The sequence below is a fragment of the Neovison vison genome, chromosome 6 (genome assembly GCF_020171115.1).
Source record: "Neovison vison isolate M4711 chromosome 6, ASM_NN_V1, whole genome shotgun sequence".
NCBI lineage: Eukaryota > Metazoa > Chordata > Mammalia > Carnivora > Mustelidae > Neogale > Neogale vison.
In genome coordinates, this window is record NC_058096.1 from 122,071,642 (window position 1) to 122,084,381 (window position 12,740).

The window sequence follows — 12,740 nt, forward strand, 5'->3', positions numbered from 1 at the left end:
GATCTTCAGGTCCCACATTGGGCTCCCTGCTCAGGGGAGTCTGCTTCTCCCTCTCCCTCTGCCTCTTCCCCTGCTTGTGCTTTCTCTGTCTCTGTCTCTTGTTTGTGTGTCTCTCTCTCCCTCTCTCAAATGAATAAATAAAATCTTAGGGGAAAAAAAGAAGATAAGGAAGGAAGCTGGGACAGGGAGAAAGAAAGCAATAAGGATTCTGGGTGGGTGAATGTTTGAGAAGACACAGGAGAAAGGTCAGGAAGTAGTCCAGTTTAGCTAACAGAGAGGGCTAATGGTGAGAGACAGGGCTGGAAAGAGATTGGGGGCCAGACCGTGGAAGACTCTGAGAGCTCTTATTTTTTGGACTTTCTGATACAGGCAGGAGGAAGCACTTGATGAACATGCATCAAACAGCGAGGGAGAGGGCAGACTGGAGGGTGAGAGAGGCGACTAGGGATGCTGAAGGACAATGAAAATGAAAGGGAATATGCAAGAGAGAGGGTGTGAGGAGGCTGCGAAACTGGTCGGATAGAGAAAGGAACTCAGAGAAGAGTTAGAGGACTCCCAAGTTGATGTGGCACCATCCAATCGTGAGAATAGGTACCCTGCAGGGATGAAAGAGTTTAATAATCAACCTAACAGACTACGTAGTGAAAAGACCTCCGTCTCCTCGCTCATAAGATAAGGATACGGAATTTTATCTCAACTAGATTGTACCACAAACTGGGTGAGATAAAATTCAAAGTGGTCTGCTGTGGGGTCTGTTGTGACCTTAAGTCATAGAATGAGTGAATCAGACCCCAGTGTTTCTTGTTGGATTTGCTGAATAGCGCCACTTACCTGGAAATTAATAACATTTCCAGCCATTAATATGAGGTTTAGGCCTTCTGTGGTTTGGGCTGAGGCTATCACATTTCCGTCTGGAAGACAATTTTTCCCGCTGACTTGGTCTTTTGACTGTGGAGAAAACAGTAAAAATAATGACCAGGCAACGCTATCTGCAGACTTTCCTCTTAGGTTTCCAAACAGAAAATAGCTATTAGATTCCACACCTCTCTAACTCAACTCATAATCCAACCTTAAGATTCAAAAGCAAATAACTTGTTACCACAATTTTTTTAGTATCAACTGTATTTAATACTCCAGTTGTCTGTGAGCTCTTTTACTTATTCCCCAATTCTAGCTTAGCAGACCCTGTTCATGCCCCCTGGCTCTTACAATTTAAGGGCACTCTGGTCGTATTTGCAGCTGTCTTTATTTCTTTCCTTTTTTTTTAGAAATAGAGAGAGGAGGAGCAGGAGAAGAAGAAAGAAAATTTTAAGCAGGCTCCGGGTTCAGTGCTAAGCCCAATTTGGGGCTTAATCCCATGACCCTGAGATCATGACCTGAGCTGAAATCAAGAGTCTGACGCTCAACCAACGATCCCCCCAGGCGCCCCTCCCATTGTTATTTCTTTCTTTCTTTTTTTTTTAAAAAGATTTTATTTATTTATTTGTCAGAGACAGAGAGGAGCCAGAGTGAGCACAGGCAGACAGAGAGGCAGGTAGAGGCAGAGGGAGAAGCAGGCTCCCTGCTGAGCAAGGAGCCCGATGTGGCACTCGATCCCAGCACACCGGGGTCATGACCTGAGCCGAAGGCAGCCGCCCAACCAGCTGAGCCACCCAGGCGTCCCCATTGTTATTTCTTATCTGAAGACTTTCTGTAGTGCCAAAGCCTGCATTGCTTGCAGGTGCAACAGAGAGAAATTGCAGGTAAATTAAGCCACCCTCCCACCTGCTCAAGCCCTCATCCAATGATTGACAGTTCGTTTAAAACCAGGGAGCAACCTTGCCTCCCAGGTAGGACTCACTCTGAATTTTCCCAGTGAGATTAAGTGGTAACTGATTTGGTAACACACACTATCAGTATCTTTTACTTCCCTATTTAGATCATTTGCACTTGAATCCTGTTTCAGGTTCTCTTCTGGGGGAACCCAAACTAAGACACACCCCTAAGTTCTACGCATAATGCATTTGTAGTTTTGACTACTAGACAGCCAGTTTTATTTTTTTTTTTTTTAAGATTTTATTTATTTATTTGACAGACAGATCACAAGTAGGCAGAGAGGCAGGCAGAGAGAGAGAGGAGGAAGCAGGCTCCCTGCTGAAAGGAGAGCCCGCTGCAGGGCTTGATCCCAGATCCCTGGGATCATGATCTGAGCCAAAGGCAGAGGCTTTAACTCACTGAGCCACCCAGGTGCCCCTACACAGCCAGTTTTAGAATTTAAAGGATCATCACAGATCATCCAGTACAAAAACTTCATTCTCCTGGGGGAAAGAGAAAATCCAGTGTACAGAGATGAAACCACTTACTCAAAGTCAAACTAGTAGCTGATGAAGGCACAATCCTTTAATCTGCTCTTCAGAGAAACTATGAAGAGGATCTGATCTATCTGACTGTATTTTCACACTTACCTATGGTAAAAACATGGTGCACATCACCTCCCTATCCCCCTATACCTCATCATCCACACGTGTGACAGATGTTAACTGGTGTTAATTGGTATCAACACTCTTTTTCAATCAATCCAGATAGTTTCAGAGTCTTAGTCAACACAGAGCCCCAGGCAACAACTGTCTCTCAGTGCTAAGTAACCCATGAAATGAAATGTACTTTTCACGCCTGATCTAACTCAAAAAGGTTATGAATTTTCTTTGCTTAAAACAAAACAATGTTAGAGAATTTTCCACACTCTACTTTCTATAAAAAAAAAAACCAGAAAACCCCAGAAGAACTGGGAATGCACTTCTTGAGCAGTCTTTTTCGCTCGCTCAGGAATTTCATTCTTTGTATTCTCCTGCATGGACTCTGGTATGTTTGGTGCAAGCATGATTAATGAACTCCCACCCCAAGAATTCCTTTGGTACAGATTCTTTCAAAGCACTGATATGAAGACCAGAAAAAGAACCAGCCACATTCCCTGTCAAATTTTGTTTTTTCCTTCTCAGTGTTATGGCTGATGTCTTTAATTGTTGTGAATTCTTTTCACCTCCTCCAAACAACCTGTTATCATGATCTTCTCCTTGAATATATCACACTCAGTCCAAATCCCATCATTCTCTGCTGTTTTTTTTATGTCTTCCCATAGCATTGACTTCACATTCAATTTGGTGACTTGATATTTAGAAATGATATGGCAGAAGTTTTCAGAAATATCCTCATTCCAGGTCTTGATTATATTGATCTTTGTTCTTCCTTGAGTTCAGTGGCCACAGATCTGAATGATACCTCTAACTCCTTAACAGATGACCTGGGGCTATGTTACCTCACAGGGACACTGTCCCTTTATAATTTATCGTTTCAATCAGGTGATGCTTCTTCTTCAAGATCTTCATATGAGAGGATCCAGAGCCACCAGAAATGGTGCTGGCAACTTTCTCAGTGGCTTCTCTTTTTCATACAAGGCTACGACCAAAGTCACATAATATGGGAAACAGAGATGGGCCTTTCACTGAAGACAGGCTCTTAGCCCAAGCAGGTGTCCACCACTAAAAAATAAAAAGCAAAAGGCAGGTATTCAGACAAAATCTTTGGCATAAAAAGAAATCCTGATATTGGGGTGCCGGGGTGGCTCTGTCACTGGGCATCTGCCTATGGCTCAGGTCGTGATCCCAGGGTCTGCTCCCTGCTCAGCAGGAAGCCTACTTCTCCCTCTGTCACTTCCCCTGCTTGTGTTCCCTCTCTCACTGTGTCTCTCTGTCAAATAAATAAACAAAAATCTTTAATAAAGAAAAAAGAAAGAAATCCTGATACTAAAGAGACTTTGAAATATAGTATGTCTACCTAAAATGGTACCACTGTCAGACAGCTCAGTGAAAGATGTGGTATTCATGAATGCAATAGAGCTAATCCTCACCTAATGGAATAGATCTATTCCATCAATAATTACTTTGCAGTGAAGGTTTGTACAATTAATCTGATTGTCCCACTGACATTCATTATAATATTGGAGAGGTGATTTTTTTTTTTCTGAAAAACAAAAAACCCTGACTCTTAAAGATTCAATAAATACACAAAATAATGCATGAGTAGTTAAAAATGAACTGTTAAGGAGTGCCTGGGTGGCTCAGTTAGTTAAGCATCTGCCTTGGGCTCAGGTCATGATCCCAGGGACCTGGGATCTAGTCTCCCATCTGGCTCCCTGCTCAGCAAAAAGTTTGCTTCTCCCTCTGCCCCTGCACCCTCTCTCTCTCTCTCTCTCAAATAAATAAATAAAATCTTTTAAAAAATGAACTTTTAGAAGTAAATACAATATTGAGGGACTGGGGTGGCTCAGTTGTTTGAGCATCCAACTCTTGCCTTCCACTCAGGTCATGATCTCAGGGTTGTGGAATTGAGCCCTGCTATGGGCTCCACATTCAACAAGGAAGCTGCTTGAGATTCTTTCCCTCTGTCCCACCCTCTGCCTGGGTGCTCTCTCTCTTTCTCAAAATAAATAAATCTTTTTTAAAAAGAAACAAATACAATACTATTCTTTAATAGTTACAATAGTTAAAAACATCAAAAACAGTTGTGTGCAGTAATAATAAAAAAAGTAATAAAATGAGGTCTGATTCCCTAGATGCAGAGCCTGCAACGAGGATTCATGTGCAATTGAATTATTAAAGTTGTACCCTCAGGAAAAACATGTAGGAAGTGAGAGATAAAGACAGAGAATGTGGTTTAAGTAAAACTAGTTTCTGCTTGATCCTGCAAGGACTCTGGAGTATATAAATTACATCATGGTGTTGTCCCAACCTTGGGACAGGGAGCTGTGTTTTTGCACCTGCATACCAATCAGTTCATTGTCTATGGGTCATCCTGGTTGGGTGATGAATGTAAACTCCCAGGCACCTCCAGACTCCAGACCTTTAGTCTGCTAAAGGCAATCCCTCTGGAGAAGATTGTAAGTGTGAGTCCTTCACAGCAATATATATATAGCAGCTGGACTGTGAGTGAACCTAACAAGTAAAAGAGACTCTGGCACATCTGGAGAAGCACCAAAAGGAAGGAAAAGTACTAAGCGAGGTCCAAGGAGTAACTGCACAAGTTTGGGAGAAAGAGAATGTGGCTTAGCAGCTAAGTCATACAAAATTATCTAAGGGATTTTGATTAATGACAAATTCTGTATAAATCAACAGTGATGTAGCTGTATTTAAGCAGAAAAAAAAGTCACCAAACGCTGGGAAGAACATGGAGCAACAGGAACTCTAATTCTGCAACATGGTACAGCCATTTCAGAAGACAGTCTGGCAATTTCTTACAAAACTAAACATACTCTTACCATAGGATCCAGCATTTGTGTTTTGTGCTATTTTCCTAAATGATTTGCAAACATATGCCCACACAAACCTGCACATGAGCTTTATTCATTATTGCCAGAACTTAGAAGCAACCAAGATGTCCTTCAAAAAATGAATGGATAAATAATGGACATGATGCCTCCATAAAACAGAATATTATTCAGAGAAAAAGAAAAGAGCTATTAAGCTACCAAAAGACATGGAAGAAATATAATGCCTATTGTTAAGCAAAGGAGCCCATCTAAAAGGCTACATATTATAGAATTCGAGCTACATGACATTTTGGGAAATGCAAAACTGTGGAGACATTAAAAATATCAGTGGCTGGGGCACCTGGGTGGCTCAGTGGGTTAAGCCTCTGCCTTTGGCTCAGATCATGATCTCAGGATCTTGGGATTGAGCCCTACATCGGGCTTTCTGCTCGGCAGGGAGCCTGCTTTCCCCTCTCTCTCTTTGCCTACTTGTGATACCTCTCTGTCAAATAAATAAATAAAATCTTTAAAAAATAAATATCAATGGCTGCCTGCAATTTGGAGGAGGGAGGGAGGGATGGAGAGCTGGAGCGCAGGGGATTTTCAGGGCACTGAAATTTTTCCATATGAAACTGTTACTGAGGACACACGACACTGTGCATTTGTCAAAACCCAGAGAATCATCCAACACAAAGAGTGAACTCTAATATAATGGAATATAGTTAATAATAATGTAGCGATACTTTTCATCAATTGTTAACAAAGGTATCATTAATCCAATCTTAATATTAGGGAAACTGGGAGCAGGAAGAATTATCCTTACTTTCTGTTTAAATGTTCGTTAAGCCTAAAACTGCTCTAAAAATAAAGTCCATTTAAAAATGGGTAGTGATGAGATTTGGGGCTATAATAAGAAAAACATAATAACAAGAATAGGTATGGTGAATAATAATCCTATTCTTCTCACTGGTAAAAACAAGCAATGCCTGGGGTATTGTATTTTGTTCAAGGTGCTAAACTTTGCAAAGGGATTATGAAAACTAGCTATGGTGTTCAGAAGAGGGAAACTGATGCTGTAAAAGGATTCAAAACCATATCACATGAGGATATAAAAAAGGAACTGAATATATTTAACTTGCAGAAGTACAGATATTAGGTAGGATGGGAGCCACACATAATAGTTACCCTTAAACATCTGAAGGATTATCTTATAAAGGATTTATTTCTACAACCCTAAAAGGAAGAGCAAGGATAGTAAGTAAAATGTTTGGGCTTCATACAATGCTATTTTTTTTTCTTTTTATTTATTATTTATTTATTTATTTATTTTTGGTGATTAGTACTGTCCTAAGGTAGAATGAGTCAACTTGGGGAACAGTGAGTTTGCAGCCAAGCAAAAGAGGGACAATCACTTAGTAGTCTGATTTTACATCTGAACTATTTTGTGTTTTGAGAGGTGCAGGGGGCATTTTTTTCTAAATGAAATTCACAAGTCTATTTCCAGTGCATGTTACCTAGTAGAAATAGTTTGTTACAGTACTTTTTTGTCAGAAGTCATAACAACATCAAAACAAAGGACAGTAAACTATTTAAACACCACTTAGTAATAATACTTGACCCTGTAGCAGCTGAGACATATAGCTATCTAAAGCACAATTCATATCTATCATTTCTCATCAAATTAATAACTTGTATTTTCCATTCTTTCCTACTTTGATAGTTATAATATCTTTATCAATTGAATACCTGTTATGTGTCAGTTAACAAATATTATCCTACTTAATTTAATCTTCACAGTGACCCTGTGAGATAGATTTTATCTCCACTTTTAGGAAACAGAGAATAAGGAAGTAATGTTGCCATTGTTATCCAGCTAATTACAGAAGGATTTGTCCCTGGGTGGCTCAGTCAGTTAAGCTTCTGGCTCTTTATTTCAGCTCAGGTCATGATCTTGGGCTCACAAGATTGAGCTCCACATTGGGCTCTATGCTCAATGAAGAGCCTGCTTAAGATTCTCCCTCTCCAGGGTGCCTGGGTGGCTCAGTGGGTTAAGCCGCTGCCTTCGGCTCAGGTCATGATCTCGGGGTCCTGGGATCGAGTCCCGCATCGGGCTCTCTGCTCAGCAGGGAGCCTGCTTCCTCCTCTCTCTCTGCCTGCCTCTCTGCCTACTTGTGATCTCTCTCTGTCAAATAAATAAATAAAATCTTTAAAAAAAAATTAAAAAAAAAAGATTCTCCCTCTCCCTCTCTCTCTGCCCCTCCCCATCTCTGTTTCTCTCTCTCTCTCTCATAAATAAGCAATAAATAAAATCTTTTTAAAAAATAAGAAATGAAAAATAAATAAATATATATCTTTGGGATTCTAAAGGCCAGTGGTGCTCTATTTTGATAGAGAAGACTATGTAAGTAAGCCTTCTTGGACTGTGTAAGTAAGATGGCACCCAATGATTCCTACCACTTGGTAATCATGCCTTTGAATAGTTTCCTTCCATATTATATCAGAGTTGGTCTTTGTAACCAACAGAATATGGCACAAGTGATGCTATATCCCTTCAGAGGCTTGATTACAAAAGGCACTTATAGCCCTCCGCACCCCCTCAGATAACTTAGTCTGGGAGCAGCCAGCTGCCATGTCATGAACACCCACATGGACAGGCCCTAGTGGCAAGAAGCTGAAGCCACTGGCAGCAGTTGTGTAAGCAAAGGTAGAAGAAACCCTCCAGTCCTCATCAAGCCTTCTGATGATTGCAGCCCTGATGAACAGGTTGATAGGAACCTCATGAGAGATCTTCGACCAGGATTACCCAATTAAGCTGTCCCCAAATTCCTGGCCTTCAGAAAGTATAAGACAATAAGTGCTTGCTATGTAAAGCCACTAACTTTGGTATGCAGCAATAAAAAATTAACACAGATTGCATGCTTATTTAGGATGGCTTGAAGAGGCTGGCTAGTGGAGATAGCAGGGATAAGGTTAAAACCTCTCCTCCCTCACCCTTTGTGTCAGAGTCATTGCTGAAAGTCAACCTCTAATGACTATACCAGCAATATGAATGTTTAAGGATCTTACAAAAAATTAAAAACAAAAAACAAAACAAAACTCAAAACCCGACCAAGCAAAAACAAAACAAAATAGAATCGAAAATAGAGTACATCAGTTACCTAGCAAGAAATGCGTGTTGTAGCAGAAATTTTTTTCCAAATTCCAACAAATGTTTTTATTTGCAAAACAGATACGGGTTGGGATATAAACTATATATATCTATTTAGGGTGCACTGTGGTTTACGAGAAGTTTGTAAACTGTTGCACTATATTCTATATCACTCTGCCTCCCCTGCAGGCTTCTTCAGCTCACAATGGCTGGAGTGCAGACTGAGGCTCTCAACTAACCCTGTTAACTCCAGAGGTGCTAAACATGCTTAGATATTAACCATTTACTAGTATACCCATAAAAAACTGTTAAAAAAAAAAAAAAGCTCTTCAGATGTCAATACTCTTCAGGTTCAGGTGGCAAGTATGTGGAGAGAGATGGGCCTTCATATTTTGCAACTTTGGGAGGTTAGTACGAGTCCCAAGAATGAAACAGTTTTAAGTGTAGCAGTCTGCTAAGTGAGGGATACCAAATGTTTGTCTTTTCACAAAGTACCAACTAAAAATGTCCAATGGTATCAATTCCTTGCTGTATAAAGAATCAGATATTATTTTAGTCTGGTCCTAAGACTATTAGCTTCTTAAACCATTATTGAAAGTTGAGCTTCTTTTCTCTCCAGAGAGCATCTCAATTTCTGGCTTTCCTGACTGACTGGTTTCCTTCAAAGCTATGTGAGGAAGATCCTAATTTCTGCTTCTCTTCTCTTGACCTCATTCATTCCCTAGCACTCCCCACCCCCCAACAAGTCTTCTATCCCCACCTGTAATTTCAGGGATACTTCTTGGCTTCATCAACTCTTCCTAAAGATCATAGTTGGGAGGGGGTGTGCCGGTGAAGTATGGCCATTAAAAATGGTATTTATTTCATCTTATTATCTAAAATATAAACTGTTTTGTGGCTAAGTTCTTTGCGAGATTACTACCTTTAAAATGGTTCATTTAATTTTCTAAATTCTTACTGTCTTCCTTAAGGAGTGATCAGATTCTGAATACATCTCAAAGGTAAAGTGAACAGGGTTTCCTAAAGAACTAGGAATGGGATATGAGAGACTCCCAGGTTTTGGTCTGAGCAACTAGGATGAAGTTGCTGTCAACTGAAGTCGGGAAGCCTGTGGATAATGTTGGTTGGTCGCGTAGAGTGAGGAGGATGGGGAGTGTTGTCTTGGACATGTTATATTTGTATCATATACTTTTAGACAACCAGGTGAAGAAGTCTAGTATGCAGTGAGTGTAGGCATTGGAGTTCATGAGAGAGTATTGACTGCAGATATGAACTGGGAGTCAGGGATATGTAGACAGTATTTAAAGCCATTAAACCTCCTAGGAACTGAGTGAAGACAAAAAGAAGAAAGGAACTGAGCTCTACCTTCAGAGCTGAAGAAAAGAAGGTAAATGAGGAAAAAATGAGAATGAGGAGCACCTGGGTGGCTTAGTCAGTAAAGCATCTTCTCTGGTCATGATCCCAGGGTCCTGGGATGGAATCCCTCATCAGGCTCCCTGCTCTGCGGAGAGCCTGCTTGTCCTCTCCTCTGCCTGCTGCCCCTCCTGCTTATGTGTGCGTGCATGTGCTCTCTCTCTATCAAAGAAATAAAATAAAACCTTAAAAAAAAAAAAGAATGAGAATGAGCAGCTACAGAGGTACAAAACAAAAATAAAAACAAAAACAAAAAACCCAAAGTGTGGCTTCCTAGCAGCAAGTGGAGAAAATGCATTTGGAAGGAGCTATTGAATATTGAGTCAAATGCTACTAAGAGATCAAGTAAAATGAGGACTGCTAAGTGGCTAGTGAGTTTAGCAATCAATTATTCTTGTCACTGGCAAAAATAATTTTGGTGGAACGATGGGGTAAAAGCCTTTTTTAGAATGGATTTAAGAAAGAATAAGAGGGGAGGAAATGGGGATGAGTAATGACAAATTCAATTGAGAAATTTTCCTGCAAAGGGAAACAAAGAAAAGAAGCAGCTAACTACCAAGAAATTGAGGTCAAGAAAAGTTTTGCTGTCTGTTTTTTTTGTTACTGCACAAAAACCTATTTTTTCGGCTAGGTTTTCACAGAGAACTGTTCAAAGCCCGAGTTAATTCCAGTAAGAATGGGTGTCTTTGATGGGTTTCCTAAGCACTTGTGTGGCCTCTAATCTGACTTCATTTGTCTATGAAATGGGTAATAATAACTGTAAAGATCAAAAAAGAAGAGAAATTGATTACCTTTGTAGTCAGAAAACTCAACCAGGGCTGAACTCTCCTCTGAGAAAAGCTGCACGTTGGTTACTCCTTCTCCTCCATTTGTGGAGTTTTCAAAGAAAATTGTTATTAACTATTATTAATATGAGATGGCAGATTTTCAACCCTAATGATTCTTGTCAGTTCCAGAAGTCTTGGGAAAATCTCAAATTGCTGAACTCTATTGTGTCCGACACAAGCATTAACAGATGTCCTGACACCTACAAATAAAAATCAGTTTATTTGTACTATAATTTCATTTCATAGCAAAAGAAAACAGATTTTGAAGTGTAATTTGATTTAGAGGCTATAACTAAGAATTAAAATTTAGATACTAAATTTCTATATAAAGTTAAATTTCAGTGTCAACCTCAACCTATCCCACATTGCTTACTGTGAGTGCATGAGTACACAGCTATCATTAACAGTGGCCTCCATTTAAGACGATTTTGGGAACATGGATCAACAGTTACCTTTCTAAATGAAATCAAGTACGTGCACCTTTTTGTAAGCTGATAATAATAATAATGATATGATTATAATACAATATTGTTTCCTAAATCTAATTTCCTTCCCCTCTCCCTCACTTTACCATAGCTTGGGCTATATTTGGACATGTCATTGTCATAAAAATAAACTCCTATAACTTAAGTTCATGGGAAATTTGAGGGTATATTCACAGTGGTTAAGAAAATACACTCAGAAGTCAGAATGTTTAATTTGGAATTCTGATTCAAATACTTACTAGCTTTGTGCCTAAGAACAAGTCATTTAACTTTCTTGAAACCTAGACTTCTTCATCTATAAAATGGAAAAAATAAGGTACCTATCTCATAATGCTATATGTTTTGAGAGTAAAGTAAGTAAAAGCTTAGCACAGTGCTTAGCATAGAGCAAGGCACCTGATAAATGCTAGTTATGGGTAGTACCAGAAGTGATAATATGTTATCCCTTTCAATCATCTTACTGGGAGTTAGAAAGAGCACAACTTTTAAACAAAACCCATTGTGGGATGCCTGGAATCTCAAAATAGGATACAACCACTATTTGCAAATGAAAGGTTAAAAGTTATTGTCTGCCTTACCAGTATTTTTGAGAAAACTCATGACAGCAACTTTAATACTGGGTATTACTTCCACACTGAAGTCACCATTGGCTTCTGACAGGCCACTAATCAACTCCATAAGCACAGAGAGCACATTCTCCATCATGGTGCCTTGGATATTGTGAAATGCAACCAAAAGGGAGGCTCGTGAATGGTCTTTTGAAAATTCATCTGTTTCATCCACTTTCAATTCATCCATTTTGTCCACTCTTCTGAAAAGCATTACTTTTGCATGAGGTCTTCCAACTTAGCAATTTTTAGAGAGACAGAAACACTTAAGATGTTAGTTTTACATCTGATTTGAGATCTGAAAGGATTTGGCCTGTATCTTACTTTCTGATGTTTTCAATGCTTTGGAAGAAAATAGATTTCACTCATTGCAGAAGGAAGGAAGGAAGGAAGGAGAAGGAAAGGAAGGAAGGAAGGAAGGAAGGAAGGAAGGAAGGAAGGAAGGAAGGAAATAGTAATTCTGGCTAAATGATTGCATAAAGTAATACCTTATTCTTTGTAAAATCAGTTTTACTCACCAAATCACAGGGAAAAAAAATAACAACCATGACAATAAATGATGACACTCATCCACTGACATAAATTATTAGTGCTACAATTCATTACTGAAAAGAAAGAAGTTTCTGTTACTGCATAATGAAAGGGCAATCTACAGATAACCAGAATAAAAATGTTGCATGGTCATAAAGAAGATTGGGTATGGGGTAGCTATTTATGAGGAGAACAGAGATTATTACTTCCATTTTTCATTGTTTTTAACCCTTGAAAGAAAAATAAAGGAACTTTTAGTATGATAAAGAGACTTACTCTGAACTCAGAAGTTAATAGTATTCACAGTGAAGAAACAGGACAAGTCTTTGTGGTAAATACCCAGTAGTGCAACTGCAGGGTCATAGTGTAGCTCTATTTTTAATTCTGAGGAATCCCCACACTGTTTTCCAAAGTGGTTGCACCAATTTGCATTCCCACCAACAG

General features: G+C 39.4%; 1 protein-coding gene across 6 annotated transcripts in view; it reads right to left on the reverse strand.

The window, feature by feature from the left end:
- The window catches only part of LOC122908877 (protein mono-ADP-ribosyltransferase PARP15-like), a 46,587-nt gene that overhangs the window by 23,268 nt on the left and 10,579 nt on the right, over positions 1–12,740 (reverse strand). For 3 of the 6 annotated variants that reach the window (XM_044252215.1, XM_044252211.1, XM_044252210.1), the window contains exon 2: positions 832–948. In XM_044252215.1, coding sequence (XP_044108150.1) covers positions 832–948 — 117 coding nt within the window. Of the gene's footprint in view, positions 1–831; positions 949–2,444; positions 2,984–3,033; positions 3,519–10,636; positions 10,841–12,740 lie in introns of those variants that run through there. The other 3 variants (XM_044252213.1, XM_044252214.1, XM_044252212.1) reach the window with 3 other exon arrangements.